The 19,175-nt window shown below is 45.8% G+C and overlaps 1 protein-coding gene across 1 annotated transcript in view; it reads left to right on the top strand.

The window, feature by feature from the left end:
- Positions 1-19,175, top strand: part of LOC126544835 (DNA topoisomerase I, mitochondrial-like) — a 91,834-nt gene that overhangs the window by 21,977 nt on the left and 50,682 nt on the right. Inside the window, exons 6-8 of the mRNA XM_050192331.3 lie at positions 6,612-6,712; positions 9,075-9,165; positions 17,110-17,243. Of these exons, the coding sequence (XP_050048288.2) occupies positions 6,612-6,712; positions 9,075-9,165; positions 17,110-17,243 (326 nt within the window). The remainder of the gene's footprint in view (positions 1-6,611; positions 6,713-9,074; positions 9,166-17,109; positions 17,244-19,175) is intronic.

The following is a 19,175-nucleotide window of genomic DNA, read 5'->3' as shown; positions in this document are numbered from 1 at the left end:
GCGACTACAGCTGTAAAGATGAGGACGCAGCCCCAGCGCGAGACAGCAAACTGCTGTACATGTGGAGCAGAAAGAGTAACCTGGAGAAAAGACTCAAGGCACAAAGATGGAATATCAGGTGCGAACTAGCCAGACTCAACAAAGAAATGGAAAGATTTGCGATTAAGCTCAACCAGCAGAATTGGTACAGCAAGTGCGATGAGATAGAAGCCAATGTGAGTCTCTCCAAAACCTGGAGCCTTCTCAGACATCTCATCGACCCTAGTAAATAAAGAATGCAAGCTAGTACAAACCAGTTAAAAGCGAGGCATGGCTTCATAGGCACAGATGACGAGCTCATTAGCGAGTTCCAAGAGACATATCTTGGAAAAGCAGAGAGCGAGGTGTTTAAGAACTATGAGGGACCTCCCAACCCAGATCTGGATGCCCCCATCACCACGACAGAGGATAGAGCAGAGGATAAAACCTAAGAAAGAGATCGGCCCCCGATCTGGACAGGATAATGAACACAGCTCTCAGGAATCTAGACGATGAGTCCATCATCGCACTAACCAAATACATGAATCAGGTGTGGGAGAAAGGAGAACTCCCAAAACATGGAAACAGGTGGACATAGTCTTTATTCCAAAGCCAGGCAAAGTGCGCAAGTGCGCAAGTGAACAACATGCAAACGTTCTCCCTGAACTCGTGTGTAGGGAAGTTGATGGAGCATGTTGTTCAAACGAGACTGGCCAGGTACACGGAGGAGAACGATCTCTGGCCACATGAAATGGTTGGATTCAGGCCAGGGCTTAGTACACAAGATGTCATGCTCAGACTTAAGCATGATATCCTAGACTGATACGACTCAACTGACACCAGGGCGATCTTAGGCCTCGACCTCACCAAGGCATTTGACAACGGTAGCCACAAGGCTATCTTGGCAGGCCTTGAAGAGGTAGGTGTGGGGCATGGGGCATATGCATACGTCAGACTTCCTGCAGGCCTTGAAGAGGTAGGTGTGGGACACAGGGCATATGCATACGTCAGACTTCCTGTCACAGAGGGAGGCGAATATAAAATTTCTGGACGTAAAGTCCCCTCCCATCACACTTAGGAGCAAGGGGACCCCGTGAGGGCCGGTGCTATCACCCTTCCTATTTAACATAGCGATGAGGGGTCTCCTGGATGAACTCAATAAATCCAACACCCGCGTTGTTGCTGGCGTTGACGCAAGAACTCGAAGTTTTTTTGAGCATTCATCTCCCTCTGCAACAAATCCGCACGCTGCAACATTGCAGTGTCACGCCGAACGCAGCCGCTGTCCGTAACGATTTCACTCATTTGTGAGCTGGCTAGGCCTACTTCGGCATCGTCCGTGGTTTCGGCATCATTTGCGGTTGGCGGCGAGCTACTCTCGATGCTTTCAGAAGGAATGGAGCGCTTTTGAAAGTTATAGGCTGATCGCTTCTTCTTTTTGCCAAACTTATGCCTCGTGGCGAACTTCCCTGGTGGATTGGACATCGTTGGGCATGTGCCAACAAACCTACGAGACTCGCAGTCGCGTCGCCTGCGGAGTGGAGCAGACGATGGCAACCTCGCGCAGCCAACCACAGCACGCGTTATTGGTCACGTGCGCTAGTCAACGAATCGGATCGCGCGTTCGGGCTTTTTTTCCTCCCCGGATTTCAACGTCCCTGGCGTACCGACGGAGTCACTTTTGGCGGGAAATTAAAGAAGGAAGGCTCCTCTTTCCAACGAGACCAAGATGGCTGCGATCGCGCGCGTAGAAAAAGAGCTACGCGCCGCGATAAAAAGGGCTGTTTTTGCACGGAATTCAGCTCACAGTGATGTTATAAATTGATATTGCGGACGAAATACTCTTCCCCGAGATTCGAAACTTGGTAAATTAAAGGAATATTAGCTGTAGATATCGAAAATTTCGTTTTCAAAAAATCTATTTTTTCGCGATTTTTTCGCCGCAAAGAGCCGTGTCCCCCCCTTAAATTGATAAAATTTAGCATGTAGGCGGATGAGATCACCATCTGGGTTAACAGTGGGGTGGTGAATATGGTGGAAGAGTATGTGGCCAGCAGAGGCGTGGCGTGCTCGCCACAGAAATGGGAGCTATTAATCGTTGAGCCAAAAGATCAAAGGGGACACGCTGGGAGCAATTGCACCAGTTTCTCGTTCTACCGATGCATTCATTATAAATGGACAACATGTAAGTGACAATGTCCAGGTTTCAGCAGCATTTAATAACACCTTTAAGAAAGTTTTCACGAAAGATGACGGGCGTCTCCCACCCTTTAGCATGTCCCTTCCTTCCATGCCTGATGTTATAATTTCTGAAGAGGGTGTTTTTAATCTATTATTAAAACTGGATATTAAGAAATCACCTGGACCAGATGATATACCGAATGCCTTCCTTAAACAGTATGCAGAGTGGTGTTCAAAGTATTTGTGCGTCCTATTCACTCGATCATTAAAAGAAGGTGTTCTACCGTGTGATTGGAAAACTGCTAGAATTAAGCCTTTGCATAAAAGTGGAGAGAAGACGTGTATTGAAAATTATCGCCCTATTTCATTAACTTCGACAACGTGCAAATTATTGGAACACATCATTCATAAGCATCTAACTAATTTCCTCGACGAGCATAATGTACTGGCAGCTGTTCAACACGGGTTCAGGCGAGGGTATTCCACATGCACTCAACTGGTCGAAACAATCCATGATTTTGCGACAGCAATCAACGAAGGAAAACAAACTGATGTTATCTTTATGGACTTTCGAAAAGCTTTCGATAAGGTTCCGCACAAGAAACTACTTCACAAACTCAGTTTTATTATAAATAATAAACAGATATTAACATGGATACAATCGTACCTATCTGATCGCCGTCAGTTTGTCGAACTGCATAGAACTTGCTCCAATTACGTTCCTGTCGATTCTGGTGTTCCCCAGGGATCCGTCCTCGGCCCCCTACTGTTTTTATTGTTTATTAATGATATTGTTAAAAACCTGTCAGTACGTGTTAAGTTATATGCGGACGACTGCGTGCTGTATGAGAAAATAAGTTCGACTGATGATCAAATTAGGCTGAATAATGATTTTGCAAAAATAGTTTCTTGGTGTGAGAAGTGGCAAATGTCAATTAACTTTGAAAAAACCGTATTTATGAGGATAACACTTAAAAATATCCCTCTTCTATATTACTACACTGCTAATAATAATTTTCTTCATGAAGTCACAGAATATAAGTATCTAGGTCTATGGATCTCTGATAACCTTTCTTGGACCAGGCATGTCGACTATGTTTCAGCAACCGCTCTCCGAAAGCTTTTTTTCTTACGACGCTCGCTTAAGCTAGCGACCCCTGCTACACGCCTCCTTGCCTACAACACTATTATTAGATCAATCTTAGAATATGCAGTAATTATCTGGGACCCTTTTACAAAGGTAAACATAAATAAACTTGAAAGAATCCAAAAGAAAGGAGTAAGGTTTATATATAACACTTACGGGCGAGCATCAGTCAGTGACCTCCTCAAAAAAAGCGGTTTACCCTCTATTCCTAACAGAAATCGCATATGTCGCTTAAAGTTTTTCTATCAATTAATTAATAATAATCTCAAAGTTGACACCTCCAATATCCTTACCTATTCCTCGGGGTACCAAACTAGAAATCGCCATTCTCTTTCTATAACACCATTAAATCCGCGAGTTAATTGTTTTAAATATTCCTTTTTTCCAAGGACCATCAGTGATTGGAATAACCTCACGGATGATGTTGTCAGACAGACATCATTACATTCATTTCAAGAGCATTTGAATTGATTGTTGTTAATTGACCTTGTCGCTGTATTCTCTTGTTGAAATTCTATGTGCAATTTTGCTTTCTTTGTGTCTGTAATTCTGTATCTTAACACAATGTTTCCCACCTGCTATGATCTTGTGTACAAGATCGCAGTATTCATAAATAAAAAATAAATAAAATAAATAAAAAAACGGAAATCGGGTTCCCAAAGTGGAGGAAATGAGAATTCTGGGCATGTATAACGAGAGAAATTGATACAACCTCACGACAATCAAGAAGGTTAGAAGCATACGTGGCGCTGGTCACGGGGATCTTTAGGAGAGTTGCACTCAAAGGCAGGGGCCTCAAAGAGAACAGCCTCCTCAGACTCGTGCAAGCTTTTATTACCAGCCGAATAGCGTATGCCACACCGTATCTTGTGTTTAAACAAGAAGAAAAAGAGAAAATAGATGCAGTCATTAGGAAGAGCGTTAGCCCTAGGGCTCCCAGACTCGACCTCGACAGACCTCCTTCTCAAAATGGGGGTTCACAACATGCTAGTTGAGCTCACCGAAACAGTACGAGTGTCTCAGTTAAAAAGATTAGGCCAGTCCAAAACAGGGAGAAAAATCATGGAATGGGTAGGAATCCAATGCGACGCGGGTGCCCTGACTGGCAAGAAGGATATTCTGTTGGGCGTGCGTAAACGCTTCCGAATTGCCCCCTACCTAAAAATATGCATCCTATCTACAACAAAGAGAGGAGAGCTCACAGGCCTAAGGCTCTAGCAAATAAACTTGAAAACATACCAGCGTATAACGTAGCGTACGTGGACGCCGCTTGCAGCAGAAACAGGGCTGCGGTATCAATGGTGGTTGATGGCGACTGGTGCGTTAAGATAGCGTACTCCACATGTACGAGGAATGCCTGTACAGCCGAGGAGGTTGCAGTAGCGTTCGTGTACAAAAGCGGGAGTCATATTATGCGATAGCAAATTAGCTGTCCGAAATTTTAGCAAAGGGAGAATCCCGGATGAGGCCCTCCAAATTCTACTCAATAACCCTCCTAGGAGGGACGTAACTTTTATTTGGGTTCCGGCCCATGAAGAAGTCCCAGGTAACGAAGCCGCTCACAAGCTTGCCCGAGCACTCTACCACCGGGCAACTCTAGAGCAGCCAGTTCCAGGGATCAGATATCATCACGTACAGGGAAATTGTAGATCATTACAAAGCCGAAAGAAGAATCTTTCCGCCACCGCATCAGTCTCTTTCTCTCTGGAGGATGCTCGCATTTGGCGGCGCCTCCAGGGAAACAATTGTACATCACCATATTGGATCTACTCAACTCAGACGAGGGACTATAACGAAGCCCTCTGCAAAATTTGTAAGGAGAAAGGTACGCTAGGCCATGTAATATGGGAGTGTGCTGGCTCCCCAGGGGCCAAGGAAAACATTGACAGTAGAGAAGCTTGGGAGGCCTTGCTACAGAGCGAGACTGAAGACTACCAGCGTCGAGCAATCTGCCTGGCTGTTGAGGCCGTGAAGACTCACCGTCCTCAACGCGCGGGGACTGCTTTGTCCTCCCCCTCACCTGCGTGTAGGTTAAGAGGCGGGCACCCCAGCTTGGTGGAATAAAGTTTTCAATCAATCGAGACACTGGCGTAATGCGCAGCTTCTGACACTGTCGGGCCCGAATAGCCCGTGCTGTTGCTTTCCGTGTTGTCCTCATCACTGTTGTTAGGCAACACTTCGGCAACAGAGGCAGCGATGACGAAAAGTCGAACCTCATAGCCGACATCTTCTTGCGGTTGCAGCAGCACTGCCGAGCAACCTCTGCGCATTGCAAATGCCACAGACCGTAGTCAACAGTAGATCCCTGTCACGTGCCATCGTCGATTTCTTTGTGCCACGTGCGATAGCACGAACCATGTCCAGTTTTTCTTCTATGCTGAGCACTCGGTGTTTTTTATCCGAGCTTCGGCATGACGAGAGTCCTCGCTTGCATGACGCCGAAATGATGTTGATGTGGCTTCACGCTCAAATGCACAGGGCGTTTGGAGGCCGTTGTTCCAATCTCTGAGGCTTGTTCTGACGGGTGGCCCGATGGGGACGACGCACCGCTGTGATTGTGCGACGAAAAGTGGAAATACTACGTGTTCACCGATACGTACGCAATAAGCTGGTATGGTTTATGCAATACAAAACACATTATGTTCAATGGCCACTCAGTTGGGGATTTGACTTTACTACTTTTAAAACGAAACTACTGTTTAAGCGTGTACGGTTTAACGAGGTTTTACTGTATAGCATAAAAAATTAGCTGAACGTTAATATGGAGGTCGAAATCAAAGCACCCCTTAAAATCGCCCAGTGTTTCTGTCGTGTCTGTCACATTGAACATGTCATACTTAAGGAACTGCCAGCTGCACCTTTTGACCCACGTGGCACACTGCAAGGCAAGGGGGAGGAAGAACTGCAGTGTTACTGCGCTTTCCACAATTTTTCAAGTGATAATTGTTGCTATGTGTATGCTTTTGTCTCATTTCTGTTGAATGGAAGCACCACTTCTTCATTTGTCATGCTTATAGTCTTCAACATTTGCCTTGCTCTAGGACTTCTCCATACTATAGGGGTTGAATTAAGGCACTTCTGCTGTACAAAGGACTTCATTCTCTACCTTATTATAAAAGCAAGGTGCATTCTCAATTGAGAAAAAAGCAAGCTGCTCCTAATCAACCTGTGGAATTCACCAAAAGTGTCAAAGATAGCCTTTAACCTAATGTTGGTTTTAATAATGCAATAAATTATGTTAATGTTATTTTTTATTTCTCTGTAGTCTGCACGTAAGCCACAGCAAAGGCTCTCCGATACGTCGCCTGTCAAAGTCAAGCGTGCTTTGGAGTCTGATTCTGAAGAAGATGAACCCCTCTCTGTCAGGTGATTGCAAGTTTTTGTGTGGAATTACGTCTTTTTTTTGTCACATGCTGTGTTGTTAAAGGACCACTGGCACTATCATTTCAAACCCTTGATGTTTGTGGTGTTCGATTATCCTGCATATTCATAAGTTTGAGGGCGAATCAGAAAGTCCTTGCCCCTATTTTTTTTTTTAGCCAAATTACGGCTGTGAACGTGAGGTTAGCATATCCATTCCCAACGGTGGACCTTTCTTAGACTGGCCTAGCCTTATCTGCCATTAGCTCTGCACCACGGTGCTGCTGACAGTTCTTGAAAATGGCAGTTGCTTGTACGCCGTGGTTGTGTGAAGCACAACGAAGTGCGGCAATCAGAACTGCCGACAAGCTCTGTTCATTTCATCGGGAGAGTCTGGACCACACATGGTACAGTCCAGACCTCGCCCCTAGTGATTTCGACGTTGTCGGTCTGCTAAAGAAGTTCCTGCCAGGACAGAGATTCACGTGCAGTAATGAAGCCAAGACAGCAGTCCAACAGTGGTTCCACAGTCAGCCGGACGAATTCTACTACAGGGGCATTTCAAATTTAGTGCTCCGGTGTGGGGACTGTGGAAAAATAGTGTAAGGTACGTAGAATAGCATATTTGTAATTGCCTTTATGTACCTTATTTTGGCTAATAAAAAAATAGAAGCAAGGACCTTCTGATTTGCCCTCGTACATCTGATGGAGTACTAATGGCAACCTTTACCTAGAAAATTTCAATATCAGTAAATCCTCATTAGTTTAAATTTCATGCGACTAAAGAATGTCCAGATCAACCGAATGTTGAATTATCGAGGGTATCAAGAAAACAAACAAATGCTTACTAAGTCAACATGCTTTTATTTAATGAATGAGCAAATCCTGTTTCTATTTTGTACAAAAGAACTGCGGAAGCTGCAATCCTTGTCATAGTGTCTTGCAGCGGCAAAGATATTGAGACTTCCTTCGCAATGTGACTGTGGTGCACACCTTCATCTGAGACATGCTTTTAAATTTCGTGCGCACATGTTGATTATTTTTTCGCCAGTGAGCTGGTCGCCAACAGATTGCCTGTCCATCGTGATGTAGCCAGCGCTCTCGGCAGCTTTGCGCAGAGCCAGAACGAAAACATTTTGTTTGTTTATGACACAAAAGAGTAACTAATAGAATAGCTACGTTGAAATTGGACCTGTTCTGCAAAGCAGTGCCCAGTACTAAAACGCAGATGTGATTGGGAGCTGCGATGTGAGAGCATTTAACCCGCTGACGGACACCACATGCCAACCATCTCGGCTGTGTTTGCTCTTTGCACCCTCAGTATCAAGAAAAGGCGAGTTGATTAAAGCACAACATAATTGTGCAAACATTAATCATGTTTGAAAAAAGTGCTCCAGTGAGGAGCTGCGGCGTAATTGCAAGCACTGTTGGCAGCGGCAGCCAGCATGGAGACCTGGCTCGCTGTCATCACAGTCGTACGTTGTTGAACGGTGCTCCGTTGTGCAGTGTTTGTTGCATGCGCAGTAACATGCTTTATTTGACAACGTTCATGTAACAAAGCAGCATTGTGCAAAGATGTTGGTTTTGTGTTTTGTACTTCCTGACGATGACTACCATGATTCCGATGCTGATGATGAGATGCTTGCCACTAGCAGACAAATTCTGCAACTGCGAGCTCCTCAACGTTGCCAGTATTTGAGCCCACGAGATCATGTGTCCGGTCATTTGTGACTGCCGAGGCATGGTCCTCCTTTCTTATCATTTTGGGCACGCGTTCTGAGGTTGCGTTTAAATTGATCACAATGATGCCAGCAGTAATTATACGTCACATTGGAGCATTTATGGTTTCATGCCGTGATTATCAGACACAGACCTGCTTTAAAGCATTGTCACAAACAAATTTGGCTGTCAGTGGTCCTTTAAGCTCTGCTCACAGACATTCGGTCAAATGTGTTGTGTTGCATGTGCAGTATCTGCAAACTGGCCTCTAAAATGCACTAATTTGCTAGGCACATTGGCTAACTGTTCTTTGTGATAGGCCAAGCTCGTTCAAATGTTTACTGGCTGACACAAGGAGACCAAGAAAGCTGCTGCTCAGTTCCTTTACTGTACAAAGGGTGCAGGGCTTGCATTTTTGTTGAGTGAACTTGATCGGACATATTTTCAGAGAGTATGGTTTTAATTGTGCATATATTTTCTGTGAATTCGGTACATGCAAGGGACAACTGTGTTGCACTACACTATATGGTTCTCAAGTTTAGCGATGTTGGCAAGTGGCATTGTAAAACTGCTGTATGGACATAGCCAGTGAGCTTGTGTAGTACTGTAATCTGGACTTAACAATAACATGATGAATTTTAAAATTCAGGTCACAGAAAGCTGCAAAGAAGAGCAAGTCTGAGGAAAAGGCAAAGAAGAAGCGGAAAGCTGAAGACAGCGATTATGAAGACGATATAAAGGTGTGCATTCTTTTTTTTCTTGTGCAGTATGACGCATGTATTGAAACACACTGAGAAAAAATTGAAAACAATTAGGCTTGACATAGTTTTTGGAATACAGTTAACCCTTTGAGGGTCAGTGACGTAAAAATACAGCGCCGCAATGAAGTCCAAAAATGCTCGATGCCATATATTTATGGCGCCGTCTGTACGTTTAAAAAGAGCGCCAATTTCTGAACTTGTTCTTTTCTGTCATGTGCTGGCACTATGGAATACAGGGAATTTTTTTTGTGCGCCTCCCTCTCTCGTTTTTTTTTGCATGGTTTGTTTTAAAGCTAGTTTGCTCCCGCGTGTCTATATACTACCGTTCGCGCGTGGGCGGCGGTTTGGGTTTAGTTTCGCGGGCGGTTTCGGCTTCTTTCGCTTCAAAACTGATGGCTATATTGTTACTAATGGTTCAAAGGGCTACCGCTTATTTCTCGCTCGTTTAAGTGCTCACTAGGGTGTGCATAGGAAGGATGTCGCCGTGCATGCGTTTCCGTTGCTTTCTTTGGGGGGTGCACTCGCGAAAACTAATTGCCTCTAGATGGTGATAAGATGAAAATTTGAAGTTTGTCACGCATTTTGCTTTTTTTACGGGCACACAACCACACAGTTTTCTTGAGTGCGGGCACCTTTGCAGTTTGATTACGCTACGGACGTAAATATTAGTGTAAGAGCACGAACAGGTGAGAGTTGCGAAATATTCTCATGCGTGCATTTTCAAAGCCTTGAACTATGTGTATAACAATGCATCAAATTTTTAATTATAAGTTTATTTCCTTTTTTATTATTACTCACGAATGAAGAGTATGCATATACCAACGCAAAATATCTTTTTCTCGCTTTACGGATAAATTTTTTTCGAAATAAATCCCTAAGAAGAATTGAGGTCTGCAATAAAAAAAAATCGACCCTGGGCGGTCGCATGTCGAAAAAATAATCAACACTCAAAGGGTTAACCTTGCAGTAACGAAATCGGTAGGAAACTAAAAAAAACATAGCTTTCGCGAGAATGTTGTTGCGCAATGAGACAGCACTGATAGGTAATGCATCACAGAATGAAACCGCGTCCGCTATCGACGCGTTCATGGACAGCAACCTTGCGGTTCTAAAGGCAAGTGGGCGACGCACGTACCAAGTCAAAATCAAACTACTGCTTGCTGCCACAAGTGCTGACGAAAGCGCGGTAGCTATCAATGCGATCATGGATGACGACTACGCAGTTTTGAAGGCATGCGGCTGGCAATGTGGACTCCACTGCTTCGTTTTGGTTGGACGCTAGTACCGTTTTAGCTCTTTTGTGTTGTGCATTTGTGGTGTTCTGCTCTCGCTGAGCTACAGTACTAGAAGTCGGCGTACACGCTAGCAGCACAAATCTAAAAACGAGAGAAATGCGCATGGTGGTAAGTTACGGCATCCGAGATTCAAACGAAAAGTTTAGGCGCACTGCCTCTTTTTGGAGGCTGGGGGTTGATTTACTGCGCAGTTCACCCATTTCTGTTACGCACTGGGATGTGCTTTTTGGCACTCGGGGCATGGGTAATGGAAGTTCCTTGGATCGAGTGCACCTTGTGTTCGCTGTTTTAGCCACATGGTGAGCGCGAAACCGGGGAAAATTTATTAGTGGCTCGCGGAACCTCGAGGAGGGGCCTGTGGAACCCACTTTGAGAATCGATGTTCTAGTCTGTGCTGCAAGAATGTTTGCTCGCAATGGACATTGAAACATGCCTATTGTGAAGTTGTTCAATGTGGACTTTTCTCCTCTCCAGTTTATTCTTCTCTGAAGTTCTATGGGTAGTGCTGTACGAGTTCAGGGTCGTCGCTAGCCTACACCATCAGTGCGTTGCGTAACGGGTAGCTGGTCTACACTACCGGGGCAGCGCACGGAGGCTAAGCCGGCCCACGCCGTCGTCCGAGCTTTCTTTACGAGGGTTGCGTTTTTTAGGAAGAATACGGGATTGAGAGGATGAGGAATGGAACAAAGCGTTTATTGACAATGGAAAGGCAAGCTCATTTACGTAGAACGAGTGGTGCTTGTACTGGAGGGAGCACGTAGTGCAGTACAGTTCTTGTAGCATGAGCTGCAGGTCAAACCAGACTACCATAAAATTCCAAGCTAGCTCCCCTACCTGTCCTAGCCCCCCCCCCCCCCCCCCCCCCACTTTTGAGTGATTTGAAATTGGCGCCAACTACCGAGCAAGTGCCTCCTCCCTTTCTTTACCCTGTTTACCGCTTTGTGCATTTTCACCGAACCACTTGTCTACAGCTTTTCGGACAACTTTTTACGAAATTGTATGTTAAAGGGACACTAAAGGTTAATATTAAGTCAACGTGGACTGTTGAAATACCGTCCCAGAAACCTCGAAACGCTTGTTTCATGCGAAGAAGAGACTTATATTAAGAGAAAATGCAGTTTGAAGCGTCCGCGCACCTCTAGAGCAGTTCAAATCGCCCACCCTCCGATGGAGGTGTGGTGACGTCATGTTCTCATAGTGACGTTGCGCTGTCGGTGAGTAAAACAGCGCCCGCAGATGGCGCTACGGCTTTTATGCACAAAACGCAAATGCGTGGCCAGAAACAGAGCTAAGACAGAGCTGACAGCAGCGCGAAAGCGGAACAATGGTGGCTAGCGCAAGGGAAAGCGCGTGACGATAAGCTGGTTCTTTATTTTATGCCGCCAACTTCGACGCTTGTTACAATGGACGACCCTGAAAACGACACATTGGCTCGCGATGCTGGGCTCGACTTCAGCGATTTAAGCACTGATGAACGTTACCTGCTGCTGAGGGCTCGTGCTGCCGGCGTCGTTGCGTGCTACTACGATGGCAACTGTATGTCATGGCTGTACATATTCACACATTTGTAGCTTTTCTTTCGTGGAAACCAAATGCCGCACTTACCGCCCCGCCCCGTCTTCGACCTGCAGTTGTTCTTGCGCTTCGGAGAATGCAGGCAAGACCGACAGAACAGCGCTACGGGAACGCATTGCTTTGAAAGGCACTCCACACGACTTCAGTAAGTCGGTGTTGAAGTTGTAATCCTCTGGACGAAAGGGCAGCGAGCACACTATGCGATTTTTCGGCTCTTTGCCAACGCGCTGTGGCAGAGGTACGGCACTTAGCCACTTCGAACGGAGAGGTTCACTCGTCGGCATACAGTGATAAGTAACGTTGGATTCACTGCTGCAACTTCCCTCGGCCAAGGTCTGCGGACTGTTCGCACATCCCACGACATCACATGGACGTGGCATTCTCGCTGCCTGTTCCAAATGCAAGTTTCGCGGGCCAGCAGAACCAGCGCAGCACGACGCGATAATGAAACAACTGCAACTCCAAAGCGCAGGCGGTGCAGAGTCAAGCGAAAACGAAACTTCCGACCACCTATGCTACTGAAGGGTAACGTCAAAATGTTATTTTTTCTTAGAATTGAACAGAAGTAGACAAGTAGCATTTTCTTCTGTCTTATAACCTAATGAAATGATCTTTTTAATACGAGTAGTTGAGTACTAGGGACATAAATTATGATGAGGAGTGACTTCGTCATCGGGTTAGTACCGGAATGTCGCTGGGGGGTCTCAAATCGTGTCATGCATTACCTCAATTCCTCGTTACTAAAGCTCTGTTAGCGATTATATTGACACCTTTGACAGTGATAAAGCATTACTTTATCACTTCATGTAACCTTAAGTGTCCCTTTAAAGGGATACAGAATAAAAATCGAAGAATATAGAGAAAGCCCCACAATTGCATTCCTAAGACACGATTGCTATAGTATATAGTCATTATTCGGGCTACTTTTGAGCGGATGGCTTTATTTTTGACTCTCTATGAGCGGCCACCGCGTCACTCGCAAAGCGCTCCCGACAACGAGCCGGCGGATCTGACGTCACACCTACCCTCAGCAGTTAGGAGCGAGCTGGCCGGCTGCGCAGTTTTGTTTTCCTCGCGCTGCGCAGTGCAAAATGCAAAGTTCTAGTGAGAGCGATACTATGAGCGGAACTTATGACTCCGACTTGGATGAGCGGCCTACTGAACGACCACGAAAGATAAAGGCGTATGCCTACGATCCGTCCGCGTCGTCAAGCGAAATTGACGACGACCCGCCGCAGCAGTCCCCTTCCGCGGTGCCGAGAGAGTCTGGACCATCAAAGTGGTGTTCACACTGTGCATTCCATGTACACGCGTTCGCCTCGAGAGATCAGGGGCGGCATCATAGGTGGAAGCCACATATAAACGCGGTTCCTGCGGCTGGGATCGCAAGCTCGCACCTGTCACGAATGAGTTAGCGAGACCAGAGGCGCACGCCTCATTGACAGCGTTGCATCCGTGGCGGCGCGCCCAACGTGATTCACTCACGCAAACGCTTTGCCATGTTTGGCTTCAACAGAGCGAGGACGCTTATGCTTCAGGCTATGCAATGTCAGGCTACTCTGCGTACTGCGCAAAGCGGCTTGCTCCGCCCGCTTGGATGGGTAGCTGCTAGCGCGTAAAACATGAAAGCCACCAATGCACAATACAGGTGCCGCGAGTACACACTGTACAAAAAAAAAACAAGAAACGTAGAAATCGTTGAAGATATTGACGCGTGTGAACCTCCCTGTACCTACGCCATCGGAGCAGTTGTGGCCGGCGGCGTGAGCATAACAGTCGGCTGCCGACTCTCGCGCGGCAGGTACTTGATGCGCGCAAGTAGCTGTTTTGAGAATAGATACGATGAAGCAACGGGTGAGGATTGAAGCCAGGCATCTGCAGTGACTGAAATGCGCCTCTGTGAGCAGGGAACGTCTTGTTATTCACGGTGTGAACGAGTACATGCGCAGCGGTTTCAGCGTCCCGTTGTTTCATCGCAGCCGAGCACTCCTTCCCTTGGTGCACACGAGATGGCGCCACTAGTCTCATGTCGGCGAATTTGTTTTCGTCAGCCGTCGCTTCAGACGATGCGGATTTCGATTCATTCTGGCAGAATTGGCCAAACATCTGGCTCAGAACGTCGTACAAACGACAAATTACGGTCAAACGGCACCTGTGCGCAAAACTACAGCGTGAACAAGTACGCGAGAAAAAGACTACCGCTGCCTGCCGTTTTCACATGCGCACAGCAGACCCTCGGCATTTTGCGGCGTTGACACGGCTGCTCCACACATCAAACCACAAATCCACGAGCTGAAAGACGAGGTTTTCGAACAGCTCACATGAGGAAGCGGTATGAATAGGGCGGTCGAACAAAGAAAGCGCGTCGCTGCAAACGTCCACTCGCCCCTTCGCGCGCTCAGTGTGGACGATCGCTCGCGATGGGCCTCGAGGTGGGTAAGCGTGACGTGACATCCGGTTTTGCCAGAGCTTTCGGAGGAGGCCGGTAGGTGCTGTGATTTGAGAAATGTTCATTAAAATAATTACTTTTCGCTCACTTCTCCTCAGAAAGAGTGCTGTTTTGGTCGCTCTCGGTGCGACAGCTATCACTGGAGACAGAAATCTCGGCGACAAATTTTTTATTCACTATCCCTTTAAGGGGGGAGGCTACCTCGGAGACCGAAGTTTTTTTAGTTTTGTAAGATATCCGGATAAAACTTTCAGGGGACGTTCACACCACTGAACTATGTGGAACAGCAAAGTTTCATGAATATGTGTTTATTAGTTCCAGAGTTATCGAGGTCTAACTAGGTGGTTCATGTGTGTGCCTGAGGAAGAGCCTGGAAAAATGCCAGGACATCGTAGGAAGCTGAAATTCACTGTGATGATCCCTTGATAGATATCCCAGGGTGTTAAAGAGCCCTTTTCTTTAATTTCCCCTCCAAAAAACTTTAAGACAAGTTTGAATTTGATGTAGCCAGTAATGACCACATTCATCAAAAATTGTTGCTGTTGAACTGTTGCTGCATGCTGCTATGAAAGCCTGATTTTTGCAAAAATTGCTCCATGTCTACTTCAGAACAGATTCTGGTGGCCTGGTCGTAGTGAATGTGAATGAAACCACAACTTATGTTCAGCATGCATGTGCGCATGGCTGCGCATCAGTATATCCGGTCACAAATTGGCATCTGTTTGCTAGGCCTGAGTTGGCAAAACAAGCGAACACAGTGGGCTGTTGCTTTGTTTGTTTGTTTGAGAAAAAAAGAATTCCAGCTTGATGCTATAAGATTTATTGCATCTGCTGCTCGCTACATGCTGTCTAGACTTCTGCTAGATAACACAGTACTTGGACTTCAGGACACTCAAGTTTTTGAAAGCAAGGTCTTCTTTGTCGAGTTTAAATCAATTTGGGATTCGTCCAGTCAAATTAGACGATTTGAGGCCTTCTAGTGCACATAGGACACCGAAAAAATTGTCAAAATGAAGCATGGAACAAAAAAGTTGCATCTATGTTCAAAGCAGTATTAATGTGTAATTAGCACAGAAAAACCAAAATTAAACCCTGATGTGCTTGTCTAAAACCGGAACAGGACATGTGGCTTTACTCAACAAAAGACTGGGGACGATCCTGTAGGTAGTGCAGCCTAAAAAAGAGTGAAGTAAATAAAAGTAATGTTGAAGTAAAAGGTCCATATGTAAGAGTAAGATAATACCAAAGCAGGATATGGTGGTGTGTGTGAAGTTAAAATGCTTTAACAGTGGTTGACATAAAAGAAAGACAGTCTTCTGGGGGAGCCTCCCTTCCCCCCTGAATAACATGAAAAAACAAAAGCTGAACCACATGCCACATTACTGCGTCCCAGGAGGCCTTCTCTTTCTTGATATCTACCATTAAGTCGTGTTTCCTCTTCTTTGCAAAATGAAAGTTCGGTTCGGTAGAGTCTGAGGAACTTGGCTGAACAAATGCCAATAGTCGTTCCACCTCATAAAGTGTACTCCCCGATAGATAAGTTAAGCCTGCTGACAACTGAAAGTGTGGACGCTGCCCCTGTGAAAAGACTGGATGAGTTCTAGCAGATTTGTAGCTAATGTTGCCTGAAGGGAAGAGGAACTACACCTTGCTGTACACATAATGAAGCTTTTCTGAGCCTATCACAGGGAAATGTGGATGTTGAGAGCGGCATTAGTGCAAATAGATGCAGCTTTTCAAAGCTAGCATCAAGACTCCGCTCTGTGTTGTTGTATTCAGAGAGGTTCGGGCAGGATTTAAAAAATATTCCCCATACCTACGATGTGATCAAAGCAGTGAAGAATTCTGCGCAAGTGACAGCTTGAATGACGGAAAGAAAAAAGGCTTCAGCGCTGTCACATGTAATGAATTTGGCGGATGATGTCTATGGTAGACTAGGCACTTTAGCAGAAGAGAGACTGCAAATCCATGAAGATGCTTAGAATGCCCAACTACACTTAGCAAAGTAAATTAGACAATTTTTTTTTTTGATATTGAGAGTGCTCAGGTTCTTTTTCAGGACAGAAGATGTCAGAGGCGCTTGCAAACCAAGAAACACTTGGAACATAATAAAGGTGTCAACAGTTATTGCTTGCTTATGTGGTGCTCTTGCGAACTTACAGAGCTTATGTGTAAATAAGTATATTTTTATGTTATGCCAGATACTTGACTGCATTATTTTGCTTTTTATAGTGTTCGAGTCAACTGAAATGGTGTGGGGCCCTAGATAGTCTTTGCACCTTGTGTAGTGACCTAAAGGTATGTGCTACAAAAACCAATACGTCAGTTACAAACACACATTTTTTCTACTATAAAACTACTCCAGAAGGCCTGTTCCACCACTCCTTGCCCCTTTTACCTCCCATAGCAAGCTGAGATTGTCCACACATTTTGCACATGATGAAAAGGGCCAATTTATCTTGCCAAAGGCAATCCGAGAACAGTGAGTTGTGTAAAAGCTTTGTTGCTGGTTTTGTCCTTGAGGTTCAGCAGTCTTCTTAAATTGGTTTGATCTGGTGTGTTAATGTTTTTATTTATTTGTGTTTTTTTGGTCACATTTTTCAGATTGCCAAGAAAGCTGCAGCTCCTAAACCTAAGAAGGTGAAAGCTGAAGTTAAAGCTGAGCCAAGAACAGAGGAGGGCAGCCCTAAGAAGAAAGGCAAAGCAAAGAAGGAAGAAGAAGTGGAAGTATGGAAATGGTACGTGTTGTGGTACTACTACTGTATTTATTCATCTAAGGATCTAAGGTCAACGCCACCTCCACTTTGGAGCTTGAAAAAAAAAAAAAAATCCTACAATTATGATACTTCCTAATGTGATATTTGACTGCAGCTCTATTCAGTGGAACCCCACTATTGCATTTTCCCGGCTACTACGTCGTGTTTTTGTGGTCCTGACCTAAATTCCGTTGACCCCTTGGGGAAAAATAAAGTGCTTAGACGCATGCTGCTGCAAATGCTTGTGCCGTGTATCGCATTGAAAGTACACTGATAGCCTGACGCCAGTGTGGTGCTGAAAACGTGTATACGTAAGACTGCAACTCGACTTTAAAAGAGCGGCCTGGGCTTCGTCCGGACATTTTGAGTGGTCTGGAATGCACCATGAGCCACGTAGTTCCTGCCTTTCATTGATGGCTAACCTGCCGTGGTTGCTTAGTGGCTATCGTGTTGGACTGCGAAGCACATGGTCGCTGGATCGAATCCTGGCCACGTTGACCGCATTTCGATGGAGGCGAAATGTGAAAATACCGGTGTACTTAGATTTAGGTGCACGTTAAAGAGCCCCGGGTGGTCCAAATTTCCAGAGTCCCCCACTACGGCATATCTCATAATTGGATTGTGGTTTTGGTATGTAAAACCCCATAACCTAATTTTTTAAATTGATGGCTAGCAAATTTATGAGACGCACAAACAATGTGCACTCAACATGGGCGCAGATTCACAAATCACCCGGCGAAAGCCCTGGCACCCTTCGAAAACGTTTCCAATGGCGTGTGGCAGAGGGCAGCACAGGAAAAATGAAAAAGGTGGATGGAGACTGGTAGGGGAGAGGGGAAAACAGTGGCGACAGCGCCTGCGCACATGGCCCGTGATATTGTGGTTATAACGTCATGCGTTGGAGGTGCCGGCGTGGCTGCAGCAGTGGTAGTGGCAGATGCATGGGAGGTGTTGTGACCGCGGCAGCGCTTGTGTCGGTCTAGTGTGGTGCCATATGGAAAAAATTGTGATTTCGTAATGTATGCAGTCTTAAACAGCTTCGCCAGTATTCCATCGCCGTATGAATGTTGCAGTCTCACGAATTTTTTTCCATGGTCCCTTTAAAAAAGTATCAGTGGGGTTCTACTGTACGTGTTTTCATTTTGAGATATATTGCGATACACTACGGCCAATCTGTCTCGTGTGGCACGTTGTAAATGGAGTGGAGTGTGGCGTGTGACTGCCTTTCTAGTCTGGAGATCGCAGGATGCTACGTATGGGTGACACAGGGGCACGATTCACAGCAGCAGCTGCAGACAGACCTCCCAGACAATGCGCTATACTCTGGCACCACCACGTAGCCATCGTCGTCACACTAGGCTTTTTCACGCTTTCACCATACCTTTTTCCTCCGCTTTCTGCCTCATGGTTCCGCTGCACCCTCCTCCTCAGCTTTCCCCCTTGAGTCTTTCATCCCACGCTGCGCTCTGAGTTCGCTCTTTCATCCTTTGCTGTGCTCGTTCACTCGGTTAAACCGACACAAATGCTTGCCGCAGAAATGGGCACCTAAGTGCATACTAGCCAACCCTTCCGATTCGCCCGGGAGACTCCCGATATTTTACTGAACTTTCCGATTGTATGATCACTGTCTTATATCTCCCGAAAGGTTGTCTCTGTTTGCGCCATAATTTGCGAAACCGGCACCGCGGAATCTGCAGCCACATCGTAATCGTCAGCATCACCAACAACAGCTGCATTAGCGCAATCGGTATCATAGACAAAGCAGCCAACTACGGTGTCTAGTAAGCCGACCAAAGCCAGAGCCAATGTAGCTCTTGCATTTCGTGCATGCATTCCTCCATGGTGCATTGTTACTGCTGTTTGTGTGTATGATTAGTGTTGGCTAGGCCGTGTGTGCGGTGCACCATGTAAAGT

This window comes from Dermacentor andersoni, chromosome 1 (assembly GCF_023375885.2).
Source record: "Dermacentor andersoni chromosome 1, qqDerAnde1_hic_scaffold, whole genome shotgun sequence".
Lineage (NCBI taxonomy): Eukaryota > Metazoa > Arthropoda > Arachnida > Ixodida > Ixodidae > Dermacentor > Dermacentor andersoni.
The sequence above is the reverse complement of the archived record's forward strand: the minus strand, read 5'-3'. Positions and strand labels throughout refer to the sequence as shown.